The sequence below is a fragment of the Pristiophorus japonicus genome, chromosome 4 (assembly GCF_044704955.1).
Source record: "Pristiophorus japonicus isolate sPriJap1 chromosome 4, sPriJap1.hap1, whole genome shotgun sequence".
Taxonomy (NCBI): Eukaryota; Metazoa; Chordata; class Chondrichthyes; family Pristiophoridae; genus Pristiophorus; species Pristiophorus japonicus.
The window spans coordinates 187,026,664-187,051,161 of record NC_091980.1 but is presented as its reverse complement, the minus strand read 5'-3'; the positions used below and the strand labels follow the sequence as shown (position 1 = coordinate 187,051,161).

At 47.6% G+C, this 24,498-nt stretch overlaps 2 protein-coding genes across 2 annotated transcripts in view; both read left to right on the top strand.

Moving 5' to 3' along the window:
- The window catches only part of LOC139263197 (acyl-coenzyme A thioesterase 1-like), a 28,254-nt gene extending 16,582 nt beyond the window's left edge, over nt 1-11,672 (top strand). Inside the window, exon 4 of the transcript XR_011593061.1 lies at nt 11,348-11,672. The gene's annotated coding sequence lies outside the window, so the exon portion shown is untranslated. The remainder of the gene's footprint in view (nt 1-11,347) is intronic.
- LOC139262734 (acyl-coenzyme A thioesterase 2, mitochondrial-like) lies at nt 81-24,498 on the top strand. The gene is made up of 4 exons (XM_070877886.1): nt 81-94; nt 14,003-14,073; nt 21,148-21,350; nt 23,644-24,498. Exons 1-4 carry the CDS (start codon nt 81-83, stop codon nt 24,232-24,234), a joined length of 879 nt encoding a protein of 292 aa, XP_070733987.1. The 3' UTR covers nt 24,235-24,498.

Sequence of the window (24,498 nt, the reverse complement as noted above, 5' to 3'; positions counted from 1 at the left end):
GGCTTTCAGAAGGGTGATGGGCATGCACACAGAAATGCTAGGTAAGCTTGCCAGAGAGCCTCTTGTCAATGTCAAGAAGCATGGAGCTGTCCAGGTGAGATCTTGTGGACCCAGCCATGATGCTGCGTGTGACAGTCGATGTCGCGGCTTCCATTGTAGCACAGTTGGAAGGGACCCAGTGTCTCAGTGCTGCAGTGGAAATGCAGACTACTCTCCTCGCTCAGCTTGGGTTTATGAGTATCAAAAGGGACATGCAGTTTGGCACAGAAAGCCGGCAGTCTGTCCTCCAACTGATTGCCAGGAATGCTTAGGCACCACCCCAGGGTAGTGGCAATGGGTCTGTGGAGCAAGAACCTGCTGTCCTCTCTCAGGATGACAACAGTCATACTCCCAGTATGGCCACTCCGTCTTTGCCCTTACCGCTGTCTGTCAGCCAGTCTGCCCAGACTGCTGCCGCCCATGCCGAGGTGGTGCCGTCTACAGGCGGGCCTTCTAGGTCCACATCAGGTTAAGATCATCCTGCAAGGCCACCTGTACACTACAACTAAAATTTAGCAGCCTTCCATCAGCCATACTGCAGCCACTGGGGTTGCACTGTGTAGGAGCACTAGAGTAGGTAAAGGTACACAAACAACAGGTACTAAAGGAATACACAAGGGTGATCAGCTGATATTGTAATGTTTTTTTGTTTGGAATCTCAGTTTTATGTTTGCTCTCAATTCAGCTTTGTGTCCAGGACGCTGTGATGTTCTTTGACAGAGGGATGGTGTTATGTATTTAACCCTTGGTGCTGTATATCACCACCACCAGAGGCTCTATCCCTTGGGAGCACTGTATATAAGCAGACCACTCACGAGGTAACTGCACTCTGGAGTGTTATTAAAGGAGCTAAGGTCACATTTACTCATTGCTCACAGTACTCAGTTTCATCCTTTATGAGCATATCTATTGGCGATGAGATAACGAACAACCACGCAAAAAAGCAAAGAACAGTTGGTATCCTGTAGAAGTTCTCAGAAGGGGACGATTGGGAGGCCTTCATGGAGAGACTCGACCAATACTTCGTGGCCAATGAGCTGGAAGGGGATGAGAACGCTGTGAAACAAAGGGCGATCCTCCTTACCGTCTGTGGGGCAACGACCTATGGCCTCATGAAGAATTTTCTAGCTCCGGTAAAACCAACAACTAAATCCTGTGAAGAATTGTGTACGCTGGTCCGGGAGCACTTAGATCCTAAAGAAAGCGTTTTGATGGCAAGGTATCGCTTCTACTTACCAATCACCAGCCAATCACTTACCCCCTTGGCTGTGACGTCACCTTTCGATTTCTTTCTACTTTTTTGCCTCCCTGCTGCAGCTGCACTGGCTGGCCTTTTGTGGGCCGCTCGCCTCCCGAACTCCCGCCTCTCGATGCTCCCCGGACTGTTCACTGACCGGCGTTTTGTAGGCCGCTCACCTCCCGAAATGCTGCCTCTCCCCGGACTGCTCGCTGATGGGCCTTTTGAAGGCCGCTCGCCTCCCAAACTGCCGGCTCTTGAAGCTCCCCGGAATGTTCGCTGATGGGCGTTTTGTAGGCCGCTCGCCTCCCGAACTCCCGCCTCTCGAGGCCCCCCGGACTGCTCGCTGACGGGCCTTTTGTAGGCCGCTCGCCTCCCGAACTCTCGACGCTCCCCGGACTTCTCGCTGACGGGCCTTTTGTCAGCTGCTCGCCTCCCGCCTCTCGACGCTCCCCCGGACTGCTCGCTGACGGGCCTTTTGTAGGCCACTCGCCTCCCGAACTCCCGCCTCTCTCTCTTCTCCGCCGCCCCCCCCCCCCGTCTCAGCCCATCTCTCTCTCATCCCCCCGCAGCCTCTCTCTCTCTCTCTCCCCCAGTCTCTCTTCCCTCTCCCACTCTCTTCCACCCAACTCTCGGCCCCCCGCCGCTTCTCTCGGCTGCCCGTGGGTGCTCTCGGCCTACTGATGCCATTCTCAGCTGCCCGCGGGCCCTCTCGGCCCCCCGCTGAGTTCAGGTCGGCAGTCTCTGGCCTCAGGTCCTGCTCCTCGGCACCATGTGGAGTAAATGATTTGGGGCCCCGGGGCGGGTGGGGTGGGGGTTGGAGCTTGACAGGCGCCGCATGTGACGGGCGGGCGGGGTGGGGGGGAGAGAGGGGCGGAGCTCGACAGACGCATGCGCAAAAAAACGCAATACAAAAATAGTTACATCGTTTAGTAAATCTGGAATAGCATCAGTAATGGGGGCCATGAAACTACCAGATTGTCGTAAAAATCTATCTGGTTCACTAATATTATTTAGGGAAGGAAATCTGCTGTCGCTACCCAGTTTGGACTATATGTGACTCCACACCCACACCCATGTGGTTGAATGTTAATTGGTCGAGCAAGCCATTCAGTTTTACCAAACTGCTACAAAGAAGTATACTAAGAATAAAACCGACGGACCACCCGACATTAACCTCGGCACTGGGCACGACAAAGGCACACCCAGCCCAGTCGACCCTGCAAAGTCCTCCTCATGAACATCTGGGGACCTGTGCCAAAATTTGGAGAGCTGCCCCACAGTTCCCATCAAGATGCATGACTGTGCATCGATCTGGAGCTCCTGCGCAGGCCGCTCGCCAGCTTTTCAATTGGAATAACCATGCAGGCATGAAAATTTTAATTTGTCGCACAGCCACTTAAAGGGGCCATGCACCCCAAAAAAAGTTACAGGGAACATTGCCACAGATTAGTCAAGCAACAGCCTGACATAGTCATGCTCACAGAATCATAGAATAAGAGTAAGCCATTCAGCCCCTTGAGTCTGTTCTGCCATTTAATTAGATCATGGCTGATCTGTATCTTAACTCCATTTACCTGTCTTGGTTCTACATCCCTTAATATTCTTGCCTAACAAAAACCTATCAATCTCAATTTTGATTATAAGATATAAAAACAACTAAATACGATAATGGGAGACGGTGGGGTGTTTTTAGATGGATGAACTAATATGGGACAAATTATCTTCCTCATTCATCATTATCTTGTGAATACTGAGCCCCACGGCAGCTCACCAAATGCTCCTCACTCACCCCGATATGACCCCTTGTTTTCTACCCTTTGGGCAGTCTCTCACCCACCCGTGTTATGCCCTGAATCCACTGAGCTTTGACCTTTACCACACACTCTGTGATATGTCCTTATTATACAGTATAAATGCACACAAGGCCCATACTTGAGAGAAGGTCACTCTGTGACCAGTTACCTTTATTACCAAGACCTCAAGTGATGAAGGTGAGTTTAGCTTCCCCTTTTATACCTGAAAGTCAAGGTTAGGAGTGTCTCCCACAAGTTTGCCCCTTGTGGTCAATGTTCTCAAGTTGTACAACTAAGGTCAGCTTATAGAAACATAGAAAGAAACATAGAAAATAGGTGCAGGAGTAGGCCATTCAGCCCTTCGAGCCTGCACTGCCATTCAATGAGTTCATGGCTGAACATGCAACTTCAGTACCCCTTTCCTGCTTTCTCGCCATACCCCTTGATCCCCCTAGTAGTAAGGACTTCATCTAACTCCTTTTTGAATATATTTAGTGAATTGGCCTCAACAACTTTCTGTGGTAGAGAATTCCACAGGTTCACCACTCTCTGTGTGAAGAAGTTTCTCCTCATCTCGGTCCTAAATGGCTTACCTTTGATTAGACTTTAATCTGATGGGGTGTCACAGGTGACCCTTCGCTTTCAAAAACTTCAACAGCCATGACTATCAGCATCATGCTCAGTTGCCCCCTCAGTGGTGGCTAGTGGGAGCCTGCTGAGTGCATCGGCGCAGTTTTCAGTGACTGATCTGTGCCGAATTGTGTAGTCATAGGCGGCTAACGTGAGTGCCCACCTCTGTATGCGGGCCGATGCATTCGCAGTTATAGCCTTGTTGTCGGCCAAAAGGGACGTTAGGGGTTTGTGATCTGTCTCCATCTCAAATTTCCTGCCAAACATTTAATGGTGCATTTTTTTTTTACTGCATATACACCTGCTAGCGCTTCATTTTCTACCATCCCATAGCCCCTTTCTGCTTGGGACAGACTTCTGGGCAGAAGCTGTCATGTATTCAACTATCATTGTAACCCATGTATAAGCTGACCTAAGTTGTACACCTTGAGAACATTGAGGGGGTGAACTTGTGGGAGACACTCCTAACCTGGACTTTCAGGTATAAAAGGGGAATCTCCGCCCACCTTCATCACTTGAGATCTTGGTAATAAAGGTAACTGGTCACAGACTGACCTCTCAAGTATGGGCCTCGTGTGTATTTATACTGTATAGTAAGGACATATCATTGCCGATGAGAAACTGGGACTTAAACCATGCGAGCATGGCCACTAGCAGCAAAGAAAAGAAGTACTGTGTTGGTGATGATTGGGATGACTTTATTGAGAGATTACAGCAAAGTTTTGTCACTAAGGAATGGTTGAGACAGGATTCGGCCGACAAACGCAGGGCTCATCTGACGATTTGTGGATCCAGGACGTACTCCCTGATGAAGTACCTTCTGGCGCCAGAGAAGCCGGCCGACAAGACGTTCGAAGAGCTCAGTAAGTTGATCGGGGAACACCTTAAACCGACGAGCAGCATGCACATGGCGAGACACCGGTTTTACACGCACCGGCGGCGAGAAGGGCAAAGCGTTCCAGACTTCGAGGCAGATCTCCGGCGACTGGCGAGCCTATATAAGTTCCCAGATGCATGCAGAACGGAGATGCTGCGAGACTTTTTTATTGAGGGCATCGGGCACGCTGGGGTTTTCAGGAAACTGATTGAGACCAAAGACTTGACCTTGGAAGCGGTGGCTCTGATAGCCCAGACTTTTATCTCATGGGAGGAAGAGACCAGAATGATGTATGACAAAAATCTTGGCTCAAATGTGGCAAACGACCAGGGAGTCAACATTGTTAACGTGGCACACAGTTCTCTAGGCAGACAAGGGCAATCGGACATGCCCCAGCATGCAGTCAAACCCAAAGGGGGAATTCAACCGAGACAATGACTAGCTTAACGGCAATTCATGCCATCGCAATGGACAATGCGGCCAGTAATGGGGCCATCAACATCTGTTAATGATGCGCCTAAGGACAGTTACAGAGACAGTCAGAGATGATCGACCGGTAATGGACATTTTGTTTCCAACAACGGGACCTCCAACTCATGCTGGAGGTGTGCAGGCAAACACCCAGCCAGAGCATGCAGGTATCAGCAATATACCTGCAGAAACTGCAACGTCAGCGGTCACTTGACACATATGTGCAGGAAGCCTGCAGCCAAATTGATGTATGAGGATGATGGGCCCGATGTAAGCCCTACGAGGCGAAATGAATACTGGGGGAAATCGCTGGAAGCTGAAGTCCAGCAAGTTCATGTGGAGCACATATACAGTTCAGATACCAGGACACCACCGATAATGATGAAAGTGCTCCTCAATGGCATCCCAGTATTAATGGAGCTGGACACGGGGGCCAGCCAGTCCCTGCTAAGTATCAAACAGTTCGAAATGTTGTGGGTGTCTAAGGCCAGGAGGCCAAAATTATTGCCAATTGACGCACAGCTACGGACATATACAAAGGAGATCATTCCAGTGCTAGGCAGTGCCACGGTAGTCGTGACCCACAAAGATTCGGAGAACAGGTTGCCACTCTGGATTGTCCTGGGGGATGGTCCTGCACTACTGGGGAGGAGTTGGCTTGCTGTCATGAACTGGAAATGGGGCGATGTCAATGCAATTTCTTCTGTGGAGCGAATATCATGCTCACAGGTCCTGGACTAATTTGACTCATTATTTCACCCCGGCATCGGCACTTTCATGGGGGCCAAGGCAGTGATTCACATAAACTCGGACGCCAGGCCAGTACACCACAAGGCCAGAGTGGTGCCGCGCGTGATGTGGGAAAAGATAGAATGCAAATTGGACCGCTTGCTGAGGGAAGCCATAATCTCGCCAGTCGAATTCAGTGACTGGGTGAGCCTGATCGTGCCGGTGCTCAAGGTGGATGGGTCGGTCAGGATATGCGGCGATTACAAGGCCACCATCAATCGGGTGTCACTCCAAGAGAGCGGAGGACCTCTTTGCGAAGCTATCCGGTGGCAAAATTTTTTCAAATTTGGACCTGACCTCAGCTTACATGACCCAGGAGCTGGCGAGTGAGTCGAAGAAGCTGATCACCATCACGACACACAAGGGGTTGTTTGAGTATAATAGATGTCCGTTCGGGATTCGTTCGGCCGCCGAGATCTTTCAGCAAAATATGGAAAGCCTCATCAAGTCGATTCCAAGGACGGTGGTTTTTCAAGACGACATCCCCATCAAGGGTCGCGATACTGAAGAACATCTCCACAACCTGGAGGAGGTGCTACGCAGACTGGACCGGGTAGGGCTGTGACTGAAAAAGACGAAGTGCGTCTTCTTAGCTCCAGAGGTAGAATTCCTGGGGAGGAGGGTAGCAGCAGACGGGATTGGACCGACTGCGTCCAAAACGGAAGCGATCCAGCGAGCAGCCAGATCCCGTAACACAATGGAGCTGAGTTCATTCCTGAGGCTCCTGAACTATTTTGGTAACTTTCTTCCCAAATTGAGCACGCTGTTAGAGCCACTACACGTGCTCTGACGCAAAGGTCATGATTGAGTCTGGGGGGACAGCCAGGAAAGGGCTTTTGATAGAGCATCCAATTTGTTATGCTCCAACAAACTGTTAACGTTATATGACCCATGTAAGAAACTTGTTTTAACGTGCGATGCGTCGTCCTATGGGGTCGGGTGTGTGTTGCAGCATGTGAATGCCAATGGTCAGTTGCAGCCGGTAGCTTATGCCTCCAGAAGTCTGTCCCAGGCAGAAAGGGGCTACGGGATGGTAGAAAAGGAAGCGCTAGCAGGTGTATATGCAGTAAAAAAAAATGCACCAGTACCTGTTTGGCAAGAAATTTGAGCTGGAGACAGATCACAAACCCCTAACGTCCCTTTTGGCCGAAAACAAGGCCATCAATGCGAATGCATCGGCCTGCATACAGAGGTTGGCACTCACGTTAGCTGCCTATGACTACACAATTCGGCACAGACCGGGCACTGAAAACTGCGGCGATGCGCTCAGCAGGGTCCCACTAGCCACCACTGAGGGGGCAACTGAGCATGATGCTGAGATGGTCATGGCTGTTGAAGCTTTCGAAAGCGAAGGCTCACCTGTGACAGCCCGTCAGATTAAAGTCTGGACAAATAAAGACCCGCTATTGTCTTTAGTTAAGAAATGTGTCCTGAATGGGGACTGGGCAGCCACGTACAGGGCATGCCCTGAGGAATTTAAACCGTTTCATAGGCGCAAAGATGAACTCTCGATTCAGGCCGATTGCCTACTGTGGGGAAACTGAGTAGTTATGCCCCAGATGGGCAGAGAGGTGTTTATCAGGGAACTTCACAATGAGCACCCGTGCATTGTCATGATAAAGGCAATTGCCAGGTCACACGATTGATGGCCAGGGATAGATGCAGACCTGGAACTTTGTGTTCGCAGGTGCAACACGTATGCTCAGCTGGGCAATGCACCCAGGGAAGCCCCCCTTAACCCCTGGTCCTGGCCCGCCAAGCCATGGTCACGCATCCATGTGGACCACGCGGGTCCTTTCATGGGAAAAATGATTTTGGTTGTAGTAGATGCCTATTCCAAATGGATTGAGTGTGCCATTTTAAATTCAAGCACATTTCTGCCACGGTAGAAAGTCTACGGGCAATGTTCGCCGCCCATGGTCTACCGTATGTCTTGATCAGCGACAAATGCCCCTGCTTCACAAGCACTGAATTCAACGACTTCATGGCAGGCAATGGAATCAACCATGTCAGAACGGCACCGTTCAAGCCGGCCTCAAACGGCCAGGCGGAACGAGCAGTGCAGATAATCAAACAGGGGATGCTCAGAATCCAAGGGGGTTCCCTCCAAAGCCGCTTATCACGCCTCCTGTTGGCCAATAAATCTCGACCACACTCGCTCACAGGGGTTCCACCCGCAGAGCTGCTAAGGGTCAAAGTGTAATAAAAAGGCAAGCCTGAAAGCTCTGTGCCTCAATGCGAGGAGTATTCGGAACCCAGGAGAGGGCTCTGAGCTAGTTAGAGTGGCTGAGAGCTCAGATGAACAGGACCCCAAGAAAGAATGCAAAAGGCAGGAGGCAATAGAGCAGAGTAGCACTGGGGTAAGGGTAAACCACAAGGTGATAGGAAGGGACAATATGTATGAATATAAGGGGGCTGCAGGAGGGGTCAAAACTAAAAATCATGGTATAAAAACGAGTATTAAAACACTCTACCTAAATGCACGCAGCATTCGAAATAAAGTAAATGAGTTAACGGCACAAATCATTACAAATGGGTATGATTTGGTGGCCATTACAGAAACGTGGTTGCAGGGTGGCCAAGACTGGGAATTAAACATGCAGGGATATCTGACAATTCGGAAGGGTAGACAAGAAGGGAAAGGAAGTGGGGTAGCTCTGTTAATAAAGTATGATATCAGGGCAGTGGTGAGAGATGATATTGGCTCCAATGAACAAAATGTTGAATCATTGTGGGTGGAGATTAGAGATAGTAAGGGGAAAAAGTCACTGGTGGGCGTAGTTTATAGGCCCCCAAATAATAACTTCACGGTGGGGCGGACAATAATCAAGGGAATAATGGAGGCATGTGAAAAAGAAACGGCAGTAATCATGGGGGATTTTAACCTACATATCAATTAGTCAAATCAAATCGCACGGGGTAGCCTGGAGGAGGAATTCATAGAATGCATACGGGATTGTTTCTTAGAACAGTATGTTATAGAACCTACAAAGGAGCAAGCTATCTTAGATCTGGTCCTGTGAAATGAGACAAGAATAATAAATGATCTCCTCGTAAAAGATCTTCTCGGAATGAGTGATCACAGTATGGTTGAATTTGTAATACAGATTGAGGGTGAGGAAGTAGTGTCTCAAACGAGCGTACTATGCTTAAACAAAGGGGACTACAGTGGGATGAGGGCAGAGTTGGCTAAAGTAGACTGGGAACACAGACTAAACAGTGGCACAATTGAGGAACAGTGGAGGACTTTTAAGGAGCTCTTTCATAGTGCTCAACAAAAATATATTCCAGTGAAAAAGGGCGGTAAGAGAAGGGATAACCAGCCGTGGATAACCAAGGAAATAAAGGAGAGTATCAAATTAAAAACCAATGCGTATAAGGTGGCCAAGGTTAGTGAGAAAGTAGATGATTGGGAAAATTTTAAACGACAGCAAAGAATGACTAAGAAAGCAATAAAGAAAGGAAAGATAGATTACGAAAGTAAACTTGCGCAAAACATAAATACAGATAGTAAAAGCTTTTATCGATATATAAAACGGAAGAGAGTGACTAAAGTAAATGTCGGTCCCTTAGAAGATGAGAAGGGGCAATTTAATAATGGGAAATGTGGAAATGGCTGAGACCTTAAACAATTATTTTGCTTCGGTCTTCACAGTGGAAGACACAAAAACCATGCCAAAAATTGCTGGTCACGGGAATGTGGGAAGGGAGGACCTTGAGATAATCACTATCACTAGGGGGGTAGTGCTGGATAGGCTAATGGGACTCAAGGTAGACAAGTCCCCTGGTCCTGATGAAATGAATCCCAGAGTATTAAAAGAGATGGCGGAAGTTATAGCAGATGCATTCGTTATAATCTACCAAAATTCTCTGGACTCTGGGGAGGTACCAGCGGATTGGAAAGCAGCTAATGTAACGCCTCTGTTTTAAAAAGGGGGCAGACAAAAGGCAGGTAACCATAGGCCGGTTAGTTTAACATCTGTAGTGGGGAAAATGCTTGACGTTATCATTAAGGAAGAAATAGCGGGACATCTAGATAGGAATAGTGCAATCAAGCAGATACAACATGGATTCATGAAGGGGAAATCATGTTTAACTAATTTACTGGAATTCTTTCAGGATATAACGAGCATGGTGGATAGAGGTGCACTGATGGATGTGGTGTATTTAGATTTCTAAAAGGCATTCGATAAGGTGCCACACAAAAGGTTATGCAGAAGATAAAGGTACGCGGAGTCAGAGGAAATGTATTAGCATGGATAGAGAATTGGCTGGCGAATAGAAAGCAGAGAGTCGGGATAAATGGGTCCTTTTCGGGTTGGAAATCGGTGGTTAGTGATGTGCCACAGGGATCGGTGCTGGGACCACAACTGTTTACAATATACATAGATGACCTGGAAGAGGGGACAGAGTGTTGTGTAACAAAATTTGCAGATGACACAAAGATTAGTGGGAAAGCGGGTTGTGTAGAGGACACAGAGAGGCTGCAAAGAGATTTAGATAGGTTAAGCGAATGGGCTAAGGTTTGGCAGATGAAATACAATGTCGGAAAATGTGAGGTCATCCACCTTGGAACAAAAACAGTAAAAGGGAATATTATTTGAATGGGGAGTAATTACAACATGCTACGGTGCAGAGGGACCTGTGGGTCCTTGTGCATGAATCCCAAAAAGTTAGTTTGCAGGTACAGCAGGTAATCAGGAAGGCGAATGGAATATTGGCCTTCATTGTGAGAGGGATGGAGTACAAAAGCAGGGAGATCCTGCTGCAACTGTACAGGGTATCGGTGAGGCCGCACCTGGCGTCCTGCGTGCAGTTTTGGTCACCTATACTAGCTTTGGAGGGAGTACAGAGACGATTCACTCGGCTGATTCCGGAGATGAGGGTGTTACCTTATGATGATAGATTGAGTAGACTGGGTCTTTACTCGTTGGAGTTCAGATGGATGAGGGGTGATCTTGCAGAAACATTTAAAATAATGAAAGGGATAGACAAGATAGAGGCAGAGAGGTTGTTTCCACTGGTCGTGGAGACTAGAACTAGGGGGCACAGCCTCAAAATACGGGGGAGCCAATTTAAAACCGAGTTGAGAAGGAATTTTTCTCCCAGAGGGTTGTGAATCTGTGGAATTCTCTGCCCAAAGAAGCAGTTGAGCCTAGCTCATTGTATGTATTCAAATCACAGATAGATAGATTTTTAACCAATCAGGGAATTAAGGGTTATGGGGAGCGGGTGCGTTAAGTGGAGCTGAGTCCACGGCCAGATCAGCCATGATCTTTTTGAATGGCGGAGCAGGCTCGAGGGGCTAGATGGCCTACTCCTGTTCCTAATTCTTATGTTCTTATGTAATGAAAAGGATGCTCAAAACCAGGTTATCCCTTATACACCCTACTATGAAAGGAATTGTTGAGAACAGGCATCAGTCACAATGTGACGACAATGACAAGGATGCGAGGGCGCAATGTATTGATGTTAATGATCCTGTTTTTGTCCTTAATTACGCTGCAGGGCCCAAATGGCTTGCAGGCACTGTGATTGCCAAAGAGGGGAATAGGGTATTGGTAGTTAAACTTACCAATGGACAAATCTGCCACAAACACGTGGATCAACCTAAAAGGATGTTCAGCAACCCCTTAGAAGAAGCAGAGGACGAACACAACGTAGAGTTTACTCCACCACAGTGACCGGACACTGGAACCATGTGGAGGAGAGCCCGGTCACTAGGCAATCCAGACAGGCACCGCAAACAGCTGACACTCAGGACAGCGCCCAACAACCGGAACCCCAACTCAGGCGCTCTACAAGATGCGTATACCACCAGAGAGACTTAACCTGTGATCGCAATAAAACTTTGGGGGGGGTGGCGGGGGGAAGGTGATGTCATGTATTCAACTATCATTGTAACCCATGTACAAGCTGACCTCAGTTGTACACCTTGAGAACATTGACCAAAGCGGGGTGAACTTGTGGGTATAAAAGGGGAAGCTCCGCCCACCTTCATCACTTGAGGTCTTGGTAATAAAGGTAACTGGTCACAGAGTGACCTTCTCTCAAGTATCGGCCTCGTGTGCATTTATACTGTATAGTAAGGACATATCATAAGCTACCGGCTGTAACTGTCCATTGGCATTCACATGCTGCAACACACACCTGACCCCATAGGACAACGCATCGCACGTTAAAACAAGTTTCTTACACGGGTCATATAACGTTAACAGTTTGTTGGAGCATAACAAATTGGGTGCTCTCTCAAAAGCCTTTTCCTGGCTGTCCCCCCAGACCCAATCGCGACCTTTGCGTAGGAGCATGAGTAGCGGCTCGAACAGCGTGCTCAATTTGGGAAGAAAGTTACCAAAATAACTCAGGAGCCCCAGGAATGAATGCAGCTCCGTCGTGTTACGGGGTCTGGGTGCTCTCTGGATCGTTTCCGTTTTGGACACAGTAGGTCTGCTGCTACCCTCCTCCCCAGGAATTCTACCTCTGGAGCTAAGAAGATGCACTTTGCCTTTTTCAGTCACAGCCCTACACGGTCCAGTCTGCGTAGCACCTCCTCCAGGTTGTGGAGGTGTTCTTCAGTATCGTGACCCGTGATGGGGATGTCGTCTTGAAAAACCACCATCGCTGGAATCGACTTGAGGAGGCTTTCCGTATTTCGCTGAAAGATCGCGGCGGCCGAACGAATCCCGAATGGACATCTAGTATACTCAAACAACCCCTTGTGTGTCGGGATGGTGGTCAGCTTCTTCGACTCACTTGCCAGCTCCTGGGTCATGTAAGCTGAGGTCAGATCCAATTTTGAAAAAAGTTTACCACCGGATAGCGTCGCAAAGAGGTCCTCCGCTCTCGGTAGCGGGTACTGCTCTTGGAGTGACACCCGATTGATGGGGGCCTTGTAATCGCCACATATCCTGACCGACCCATCTGTCTTGAGCACCGGCATTATCGGGCTCGCCCAGTCACTGAATTCGACTGGCGAGATGATGGCTTCCCTCAGCAAGCGGTCCAATTCGCCTTCTATCTTTTCCCACATCACGTGCGGCACCGCTCTGGCCTTGTGGTGTACTGGCCTGGCGTCCGGGTTGATGTGAATCATTAGCTTAGCCTCCATGAACGTGCCGATGCCGGGTTGAAATAATGAGTCAAATTCGTCCAGAACCTGTGAGCATGATACTCGCTCCACAGAAGAAATTGCATTGACATCGCCCCATTTCCAGTTCATGACACCAAGCCAACTCCTCCCCAGTCGTGCAGGACCGACCCCTGGGACAATCCAGAGTGGCAACCTGTTCTCCGAATCTTTGTGGGTCACAACTACCGTGGCGCTGCCTAGCACCGGAATGATCTCCTTTGTATATGTCCGTAGCTATGCGTCAATTGGCAATAATTCTGGCCTCCTGGCCTTGGACACCCACAACTTTTTGAACTGTTTGATACTCATCAGGGACTGGCTGGCCCTTGTGTCCAGCTCCATTAATACTGGAATGCCATTGAGGAGCACTTTCATCATTATCAGTGGCATCCTAGTATATGAACTGTATATGTGCTCCACATGAACTCGCTGAACTTCAGCTTCCAGCGATTTCCCCCAGTATTCATTTGGCCTCGTAGGGCTTACATCGGGCCCGCCCTCCTCGTACATCAACCTGGCTGCAGGCTTCCTGCACATATGCACTAAGTGACTGCTGATGCTGCAGGTATATCGCCGTTTCTTTATGGTCACTGGGTCAAAATTCTGGATCTCCCTCCTTAATAGCAGTGGGAGTACCTTCACCACATGGACTGCACAGGTTCAAGAAGGCTCACCACCACTTTCTCAAAGGCAACAACAGATGGGCCATAAATGCTAGCCTTGCTTCTATAGGAAGGATCACTGAGCAGGTCACTTTAAAGGGTGAAGGGCAAAAATTTGCACGTTAGTGCATAATTTTTACATCGCGAGGCAGAATCAAATGTCAAAAGCTCTGCTTGATGCCTTCTGTGACCCGTGGGTACCATACGGACTGGAATGTGTAACAGATACAGGGAATAACTATTATTTAATTTGTTAAGATTCCTTTGTCTTTTTTTAATTTCAGTTTCATTCGTTGTCCCCCTCTAAAGCGGGTGCCCTTTTCTTTTATTTGGTTCTGGATTAACAGAAAAGGCAAAAGCTGCTTGACGAAGCAGCACTTGCTCGCCACGTCGCCAGGTGCCGGTGGGCTCCGAGTTCAGATCCTTGGTAAATCCCGCTTCCTGTAAGGACTTTATTCTATTCTCCCAGTTTCTCCGTCACATCTGTTCTGGCGATGCCACCTTCCATACCAGAGCTTCCGACATGTCTTCCTTTTTCCTCAGCTGTAGATTCCCCTGCACCATGGCTGACAAGGCGCTCGACCTAGTCCATTCCATTTCCACACTTCTGCTCTCACCTCTTCCCCTCCCCCCCAGAACCACAATAGGTCCTCACCTTCCACCCGACCAGCCTCCACATTCAACAGATCATCCTCCACTATTCACGCTCCTTCTCTCTCCTCCCTCTCTTCCCGCTCCGATCCCCTCTCCCCCATCCTCCGATCCACTCTCTCTCCCTCCCTCTCTGATCCCGATCCCGTTCTCTTTCCCCCTCCTATCCCCTTCCTCCGATCCCCCCTCTCTCTCTTCCCCCCCCTCCGATCCCCTCTCTCCCCTCCTGCGATCCCTTCTGTTTTCTCCGCCCGCCACCAACGGATCCAGTGACCTTCTCTACAATTATTTTAAGTTGAACCTATAAATCAAGTGCCCCCTTATTTTTTTTTATTAAGAACTAGTTAGTTTATTAACAAAGATTTAACAATCACAATACACATTACCAGTTCATGCACCAGACTCACAACCACCTGCCTCATCGTAGATCCTCCGAACCCAACTGGCTGGGGTTTTATTGAGTCTTGTGAACATCACGCGATTGTCAAAGCCACTCCCAACTCAACAGCTCAACAACTATTTTAGTTGTACCTGTAAAGCAATATATCATTAAATCAACCGCCCCCCGATTAAAGGGGGGAGTGCCCTCTTATTAAAGTGGCATTAAGACCGACAAATAAATAAATTAAACTTTTAACATTAAACGGATCAAATTAAAATTTGGTTGCCGGGGGCGATGATGCACTCCAGTCCCTCCGGCGCCCACCTCTCACGGAAGGCCGCGAGCGTACCGGTGGACACCGCGTGCTCCATCTCCAGAGACACCCTGGCTCAGATGTAACTGCGGAAGAGAGGCAGGCAGTCGGGCTGAACAACTCCCTCGCCCACCCGCTGCCTGGACCGGCTGATGGCCCCCTTGGCCGTGCCCAGGAGCAGTCCTACAAGGAGGCCTTCCGACCTGCCCGCTCCCCTCCGCACAGGATGCCTAAAGATCAGGAGCGCGGGACTAAAGTGCAACCAGAATTTGAGGAGCATAGAAACATAGAAAATAGGTGCAAGAGTAGGCCATTCCGCCTTTCGAGCCTGCACCACCATTCAATAAGATCATGGCTGATCATTCCCTCAGTACCCCTTTCCTGCTTTCGCTCCATATCCCTTGATCCCCTTAGCCGTAAGGGCCATATCTAACTCCCTCTTGAATATATCCAATGAACTGGCATCAACAACTCTCTGCGGCAGGGAATTCCGCAGGTTAGCAACTCTCTGAGTGAAGAAGTTTCTCCTCATCTCAGTCCTAAATGTCCTACCACTTATCCTAAGACTGTGTCCCCTGGTTGTGGAAATCCCCAACATCGGGAACATTCTACCTGCAACTAACCTGTCCCGTCCTGTCAGAATCCTGTATGTTTCTATGAGATCCCCTCTCATCCTTCTAAACTCCAATGTATAAAGGCCCAGTTGATCCAGTCTCTCCCTATATGTCAGCCCAGCCATCCTGGGAATCAGTCTGGTGAACCTTCAATAGCAAGAATGTCCTTCCTCAGATTAGGAGACCAAAACTGAACACAATATTCCAGGTGAGGCCTCACCAAGGCACTGTACAACTGCAGTAAGACTTCCCTGCTCCTATACTCAACTCCCCTAGCTGTGAAGGCCAACATACCATTTGCCTTCTTCACCGCCTGCTGTACATGTCAACTTTCAATGACTGATGAACCATGGCACCCAGGTCTCGTTGCACCTCCCCTTTTCCTAATCTGCCGCCATTCAGATAATATTCTGTCTTCGCGTTTTTGCCCCCAAAGTGGATAAGCTCACATTTATCCACATAATACTGCATCTGCCATGCATTTGCCCACTCACCTAACCTGTCCAAGTCACCCTGCAGCCTCTTAGCGTCCCCCTCACAGCTCACACCGCCATCCAGTTTAGTGTCATCTGCAAACTTGGAGATAATACACTCAATTCCTTCATCTGAATCATTGATGTATATTGTAAAGAGCTGAGGTCCCAGCACTGAGCCCTGCGGCACTCCACTAGTCACTGCCTGCCATTCTGAAAAGGACCCGTTTATCCCGACTCTCTGCTTCCTGTCTGCCAACCAGTTCTCTATCCACGTCAGTATATTACCCCCAATACCATGTGCTTTGATTTTGCACACCAATCTCTTGTGTGACCTTGTCAAAAGCCTTTTGAAAGTCCAAATACACCACTTCCATTGGTTCGCCCTTGTCCTCTCTACTAGTTACATCCTCAAAAAATTCCAGAAGATTTATCAAGCATGATTTCCTGTTCATAAATCCATGCTGACTTGGACCAATCCTGTCACTGCTTTCCAAATGCGCTGCTATTTCATCCTTAATAATTGATTCCAACATTTTCCCCATGACTGATGTCAGGCTAACTGGTCTATAATTACACGCTTTCTCTCTCCCTCCCTTTTTAAAAAGTGGTGTTACATTAGCTACCCTCCAGTCCATAGGAACTGATCCAGAATCGATAGACTGTTGGAAAATGATCACCAATGCATCCACTATTTCTAAGGCGACTTCTTTAAGTACTCTGGGATGCAGACTATCAAGGTTCGGGGATTTATCGGCCTTCAATCCCATCAATTTCCCGAACACAATTTCCCGCCTAATAAGGATATCCTTCAGTTCCTCCTTCTCACTAGACCCTCGGTCCCCTAGTATTTCCGGAAGGTTATTTGTGTCTTTCTTCGTGAAGACAGATCCAAGTATTTGTTCAATTGGTCTGCCATTTCTTTGTTCCCCATTATAAATTCACCTGAATCCGACTGTAAGGGACCTATGTTTGTCTTCACTAATCTTTTTCTCGTCACATATCTATAGAAGCTTTTGCAGTCAGTTTTTATGTTCCTGGCAAGCTTCTTCTCGTACTCTATTGCCCCCCTATAAATTAAACCTTTTGTCCTCCTCCGCTGAATTCTAAATTTTTTCCAGTCCTCAGGTTTGCTGCTTTTTCTGACAATTTATATGCCTCTTCCTTGTGTGGGTGGGCAGCCTCTCCCCGCTCCAACAGGTCACCATGAAGGCTTCGTTCAGCGACGAGAAGGGGCAGGCTTTTCACTCCTTGGCTTTCTACAGGGTGGACGAGCAGGGGGAGCTGGACCTGAGTCAGTGCCCATCCTTGGGTGGTCACTACACTGGCACTATCCTTAATTTCCCTTGTTAGCCACGGTTGAGCCACCTTCCCCATTTTATTTTTACTCCAGACAGGGATGTACAATTGTTGAAGTTCATCCATATGATCTTTAAATGTTTGCCATTGCTTATCCACCGTCAACACTTTAAATATCATTTGCCAGTCTATCCTAGCCAATTCACGCCTCAAACCATCAAAGTTACCTTTCCTTACGTTCAGGACCCTAGTTTCTGAATTAACTGTGACACTCTCCATCTTAATAAAGAATTCTACCATGTTATGGTCACTCTTCCCCAAGGGGTCTCGCACAACAAGATTTCTAATTAGTCCTTTCTCATTACACATTCAAATATTGGAAGAGGGGCTGCAACCTCGCACATTCAATAAAAACATGGAACATGGACTCTTGCCGACCACAGAAATTACAGGCGGCCTGGGAGTCTATGAACCGACTTAAAAACTCATTCCAAGGGACTGCTCCGTGCAACACCCTCCAGGCCAAGTCCCAAATAAATAAAGGGGGGACTCCCGAGTACGGAGCTTTTCATTGGGGACCCCGCCTCCTCCGGACGGCAAGATGGTGCACCATGGCGAGTCCGGATGGCAGACGAGGATGGTGACCTTATCTACACGCCGCAGTCGTTGGGTGCTGTGCAACCACTCTCTCTGTTCTCTAAGACCTGGTGCCGCAGGCCCGCCTCTCCCTTGGTCTGTGTGTGTGTGGGCCGGGAATCAGTGCTTTGAAATGCTAGTCAGGCCCTGCGGGAAACCAAACCTCCGGGTTATCTTGAACCGCTTTCCTACCCGGCCGTGACCTCTATCCACCAACGCTGTGTGAGTTGCCGGCTGTTTCCAGCACTTACTGTTTATTTGTTGGGAAACGCTCGCGCCCAAGGTCGCCGCGCCTGCACACAGCGGGCACCGACCGTTTGTTCACTCTCCCTCCATGTTGATGTGCAGCCTGCGCCGGCTGAGTGTGGCCGGGTCCCTCCTGAGGCGGGGTTGGAGCGGCCGTGTCCTCCTGTGTCACCGAGCTGGGATGGCCGTGAGTGTCCGGGTTCACCCCAGCCCCAAGTGCCTCTTCGATGAGCCGGTCCAGGTGCGGGTGGGCGGCCTCTCCCCACTCCAACAGGTCACCATGAAGGCTTCGCTCAGCGACGAGAAGGGGCAGGCTTTTCACTCCTTGGCTTTCTACAGGGCGGACGAACAGGGGGAGCTGGACCTGAGTCAGTGCCCGTCCTTAGGTGGTCACTACACTGGCACCGAGCCCATGGGGCTGTTCTGGGTCGCTCACCCCTGCCACTCCTTTCACTCGACTGGTGAAGAGAGACGTGGCTACTTCACCCCTCTGTGTCCACATTGAGGTGTTTGATGGACACGGGACCCTGGAGCGGCTCCCAGAGCAGCCGTTGGCCGCCTGTATCAATGAAAGGTGGTTTATGAAAGAAGGGGTGAGGAGGATCCCAGTGAGGGAGGGCAGGGTCCGCGGGGTCCTCTTCATCCCACCTGGTAAGAGAGCAGTCCTGTGCACACTCGAGATTTGCAGCTTATGTTCTGGGGATGTGTCTGAATCTGTCGGTCATTATTTGCTTGCATTGATTTTTTTTGTTCTTTGCTAAAATTGTAACTTGAAGTTATTGCTTAACACAAAACAGTATTGACATTCACTTTGGTATTGATCTGTTTGCTACACTGTCTCTACTATAGATAAGGAATTTTCTGTGTGTGACTTCCAATGAAGTGAGAATGAATCCTAGAAACTTGCAGCACAGGAGGAGGTCATTGGGCCAGCTGTGTCTGCGCTGTCTCCTTGAACGAGTAGTCGTGCTTAGTGCTACATCACTGCTTTTTGTCTGTAAACCTGTAAGTTCCTCATCCTCAAGTATCTATTCAACTGCCCCTTTAAAATTATCTATGGAATCAGCTTCCACCACCTATTCAGGGAGAGTGTTTCAGATCCGAACAGCTCTGAGTGAAATTATAGCCGGGTCTCTCACTTTTATCTGTTGTCCTCTCGCACTGTTTCGCCTTGAGCTCGCACTCTCCGCTCTCATAAATGAATGGCAACTAAGGCAATTTTGTGTTGTGAACCCCTGCCCGAGATGTCTGCACTGCTCTAATTCTGCCCTCTTGAGCATCCCTGATTATAGCTGTTCAACCATTGGTGGCCGTGCTTTCAGCTGCCTAGGCCCCGAGCTCTAGAACTCCCTCCCTAAACCTCTTTACCTCTCTTTCCTCCTTTAAGACGCTCCTTAAAACCTACCTCTTTGACCAAGCTTTTGGTCATCTGCCATAATTTCTTCTTATGTGGCTCGGTATCAAATTTATTTGTTTTTTCTTAAAACACTCCTGCGAAGCACCTTGGGATGTTTTACTACGTTAAAGGCGCTATATAAATACAAGTTGTTGTTTGAACCTGTGCTCAAGAAAAAATAGACGGAGATTGCTGAATCTCGGAACAATTGCAGCTGCACGATATGTAGAAACGGTTATCTCAACACAACTCCATCTTGCCCTCACTTCTCTGAGCTTGCATGCAAGTTTTCCCTCTATATAAACTCTCCAATCCATATTCACGGCAATCTACACTCTGAGCTAATCTTATTCATGAGATGGTAATACTGCTTGCTCTCTCGACCCTATTCTCACTAAACTGATCACCCAACTTTCTTTCCTGGCTCCCATGCTAGCTGATATTGTAAACTGTTCCTTTTCCAAGTACACGATGTCACGATCAACACGTACGAATGCTGACCACATCTACCACTACCTCACCACCACCTCTTTTGACCCATCCACTGCCTCTATCAGACTGTTTGTCCGTCATCCAGCGCAGCATAAGCAGAAATTTCCTCTAATTAAACATTGGTAAGACCAAAACCATCGCCTTTGGCCTCCGCCACAAACTCCTTTCGGTCTCCACCCATTCTATCCTCGTCCCTGGCCACTGTCTCAGGCTGAACCAGACTGTTCATAATCTCCCCATCCAATTTAGCCCGAAGCTGAACTTCCTCTCCATCAGAAAAAAACGCCTATGTAACATCGCCATTCTCCGCTCCTGCCTCAGCTTATCTGCTGCTAAAATGCTTATCCAGGCTTTAGATACCACAAGATTTGATTATTCAATGCTCTCCTGGCCAGCCACCTGTCTTCCACCCTATGTTAACTTGAGTTCATCCAGAACTCTGTTGCCCATATTCTAACTCGCATCAAGTCCTATTCACCCATCACCCCCGTGCTCGCTAACTTATTTTGGATCCTGGACCCTAAGCGCCTCAATTTTAAAATGCTCATTCTCGTGTTCAAATCCCTCCATGGACATGCCCATCTCTATGTATGTAACCTCCTCAAGCCCTACAACCCTGGAGAACTCTGCATTCCTCCAACTTTGGCCTCTTGTCCAACACCCACTTCCTTCACCCACCATTGATGGCCATAAGCTCTGGAATTCCTTCCCAAAACCTAACCACCTCGCTCTCCTTTTAAGACACTCCTTAAAACCTACCTCTTTGACCAAGCTTTTAGTCACATATCTTAATATCTTTCTTTGGCTCAGTGTAAAATTCTGTCTTATTACACACCTGTGAAGCACCTTGGATCTTTTTCCTACGTTAAAGGCACTACATAAATGCAAGTTTTATTATATTCTCGCTCGGCTTTCAATAATGAGAGTTTATAAGAATATTCAATTGCTTTAGAAATAGTCTTAACTATGTGGCACATTTCGGTAAAAAATCATTTGTAATGTTTCAATTTGACAGGTGATGGTTCATTTCCAGGGATTATTGATCTGTATGGGTCAGTTGGTGGAGTGGTTGAGCATCGAGCTAGTCTCTTGGCAAACCATGGATTTCTGACACTGACTTTAGGATATTTTGGGTATGATGACCTTCCAAAGGATTTTACTAACCTTGATCTGGAATATTTTGAAGAAGCTGTGAACCTCTTGAGTCAGCATCCAAAGGTAGGATGCCTTTTATTCCATTTAGCAAATAGTTTTACACATGAACGTATGAAAAAGTAGAGCAAAGACCACTTGGTCCATCAAGGATATCCCATCCAGACACCTTGTAACCTTTATGCACCACTTCTCCCCTCTTTCCTTGTCCCGTTTCCCACCCCCCCCCCCCCCACCCCCCCAACAGTGAGAAGAAAAAAAACACATTCGGACAATTCCCTGAAGGCAGTCAAGCAAGTTGCGGGAGACTGCAGTGATTGATATCATTCGGCCGCAGTGAACCCACCTGGCTTCTAAAACATGCAGAAACTCCTCCCTCCATTTTGAAGGCATGTTCATCACACATGCTTACAACCTATTGCAGAGGCTGTGGATGTTCTTTTTTTAAAAGAGGCACTGGAGAAGGTGCAACCAGAATTGAGAGGTTATACTTATCAGAAAAGATTCAACAGGCTGTCGCTCTTTTCTCTAGTAAAGAGAAGACTGAGTAATGACCCGATAGAGGTCTTCAAGATTATGAAAGGGCTTGATAGGGTAGACGTAGAGAAGATTTTCCATTCGTGGAGGAGACCAGAACTAGGGGCAATGAATTAAGATAGTCACTGATAAATCCAATAGGGAACTCAGGAGAAACTTCTTTACCCAGAGAGTGGTTAGAATGTGGAACTTGCTACCACAAGGTGTAGTTGAGGTGACTAGTAGAGATGCATTTAAGGGGAAGCTTGATATGTACATGAGGGAGAAAGGAATAGAAGGATGTGTTGATGAGGTTTTCGGAGTACGGGTGAGAAGAGCCTCATGAGCATAAACCTGTTGGGCTGAATAACCTGTTTATATTATGCTGTAAATATTATGCAATACTATAACATAACTCGCTGCTTTGTCATTATTGTATATTTTTACCTCTTTTTATAAGCAATAGGTCATGATTTTCAATCTACAGACATTCTTTCCTTAACAGGCAAAGGTTATCCAGTTAATACGGTTTATTGTATTTGGTAAAACTCCATAGCTGAGGCTTTTTTCAAAATGGCATTGAAGCAATGGAGTAAGTTAAAGGAGGAGAGAGATAATTTAAAACTACACCGAGGCTTACAGAATTGAGTTTATTTTCATTGGAGAAAAGATGATTGAGCGGAATTTAAAATGTTTGATTAATGTAGATTTAAGCAGGTTCTTTAACTTGCATTGTGGTTGCAGACCGAGAGGGCACGAGAATAAAATTGCAACAAATCAAGCGAGACTAAAGAAAGAATTGAGGAGGAGTGCTATTTAGCATTCTTCTATCATTTTAGAAATTGTACATTTATTTTGCTTTCCTCGATTATGGCTGCATTTGCAGTACATCATCATCGGCAGTCCCTCGGAATCGAGGAAGACTTCCTTCCACTCTTAATATGAGTCCTTAGGTGGCTGAACAGTCCAATACGAGAACCACAGTCCCTGTCACAGGTGGGGCAGATAGTCGTTGAGGGTAAGGGAGGGTGGGACAGGTTTGCTGCATGCTCTTTCCGCTGCCTGCGCTTGATTTCTGCATGCTCTCGGCGATGAGACTCGAGGTGCTCAGCGCCCTCCCGGATGCACTTCCTCCACTTAGGGCAGTCTTTGGCCAGGTACTCCCAGGTGTCAGTGGGGATGTTGCACTTTATCAGGGAGGCTTTGAGGGCGTCCTTGTAACATTTCCTCTGCCCACCTTTGGCTCGTTTGCTGTGAAGGAATTCTGAGTAGAGCACTTGTTTTGGGAGTCTCGTGTCTGTCATGCGGGCAATGTGGCTTGCCCAGCGGAGCTGATCAAGTGTGGTCAGTGCTTCAATGCTCGGGATGTTGGCCTGATCGAAGACGCTAATGTTGGTGCGTCTGTCCTCCTAGGGGATTTATAGGACCTTGCGGAGACATCGTTGATGGTATTTCTCCAGTGACTTGGTGTCTACTGTACATGGTCCATGTATCTGAGCCATACAGGAGGGCGGATATTAGGACAGCCCTGTTTGCACTACAGTTGTAATGTCAGAGCATTTTCTTTTATGCCAGTGCAGCACTTATTATTTAAATCTGATGTCCGATGCAACTTAACAATGAGTAAAGCAGAGGATAGGGAGTCTCGCACTTGGTTTTGGAGTTAGTTACATCGGAACAGGAGTAGGCTATTCAGCTCCTCAAGCATGTTACACTATTCTTGCCCAGGGAATGGAAAGAAAATATTAAATGCCAACCAAACATTTATTCTTGCTTAATTTAGTAGAAACATATCCAGTACAGTTGATGATTTTTACATGTGTGCATTAATTTTTTTTTAAAGGTTATAGGTCCTGGAGTCGGAGCAATAGGAATATCAAAGGGAGCTGATCTAGTTCTATCGATGATCACATTTTTACCACATGTGGTAGCAGCCGTTAGTATTGGTGGGTGCAATGCAAACACTTTAGGTAATTTGCATTACAAGAACATCACTCTTCCTGGCCTGGGATTTTCAATAGACAAAGTCAAAATTCTAGAATCAAAGTTGATTGATATCTCTGAGGTGACAGGTAACCCAATAGATGAAGCTAACAAAGATTGCATCATCCCAATAGAAAAGGCTGAGGGGCATTTTTTGTTTGTGGTTGGAGAAGATGACAAGAATTGGAATACACCACTCTATGCTCGGCAAGCTGTTCAACAACTGAAAGAAAATGGCAAAGAGAACTATGAACTTATCGTTTACCCTGAGGCTGGACATCTGCTGGAGCCCTCATATTTTCCATTCTGCTATGCCTCATTTCATCGGTTGGTGGGACACCCTGTGGTATGGGGAGGGAAAATGAAGCCACATTCATTAGCCCAGTTAGACCTTTGGCCAAAGATCCAGACATTTCTACAGAAACATCTCGCAAAACAGAGCAAGTTGTGAAACTATCCAATGTTTGTTTGGTAAAATTAGGGGATAAATTGCATTATCTCAGATGTGCCTTAATCTAAGTTAATTTGTTATAATCTATCATGTAACAGTCACCCCCCCTTTGTCTATAATTGTATTTTATTCAGAATATGATTGTGTAAACCTAATTTCAATGTAAAAACTTGTAATTTGTTGCTTATTCTCTTCCATATCCATGTAATTTTTACCTGCCAATTACATTTTAGCATTAAGACTTTGCATGTACAATATTTTAAT

What these genes read in the sequence shown, in the direction of transcription:
- LOC139262734 (XM_070877886.1), top strand. An exon ending in CTTGGTAAATCCCGCTTCCT is followed by an intron (nt 14,074 to 21,147) that starts GTAAGGACTTTA and finishes TCAATTTGACAG; the next exon opens with GTGATGGTTCATTTCCAGGG. An exon ending in TCTTGAGTCAGCATCCAAAG is followed by an intron (nt 21,351 to 23,643) that starts GTAGGATGCCTT and finishes TTTTTTTTAAAG; the next exon opens with GTTATAGGTCCTGGAGTCGG.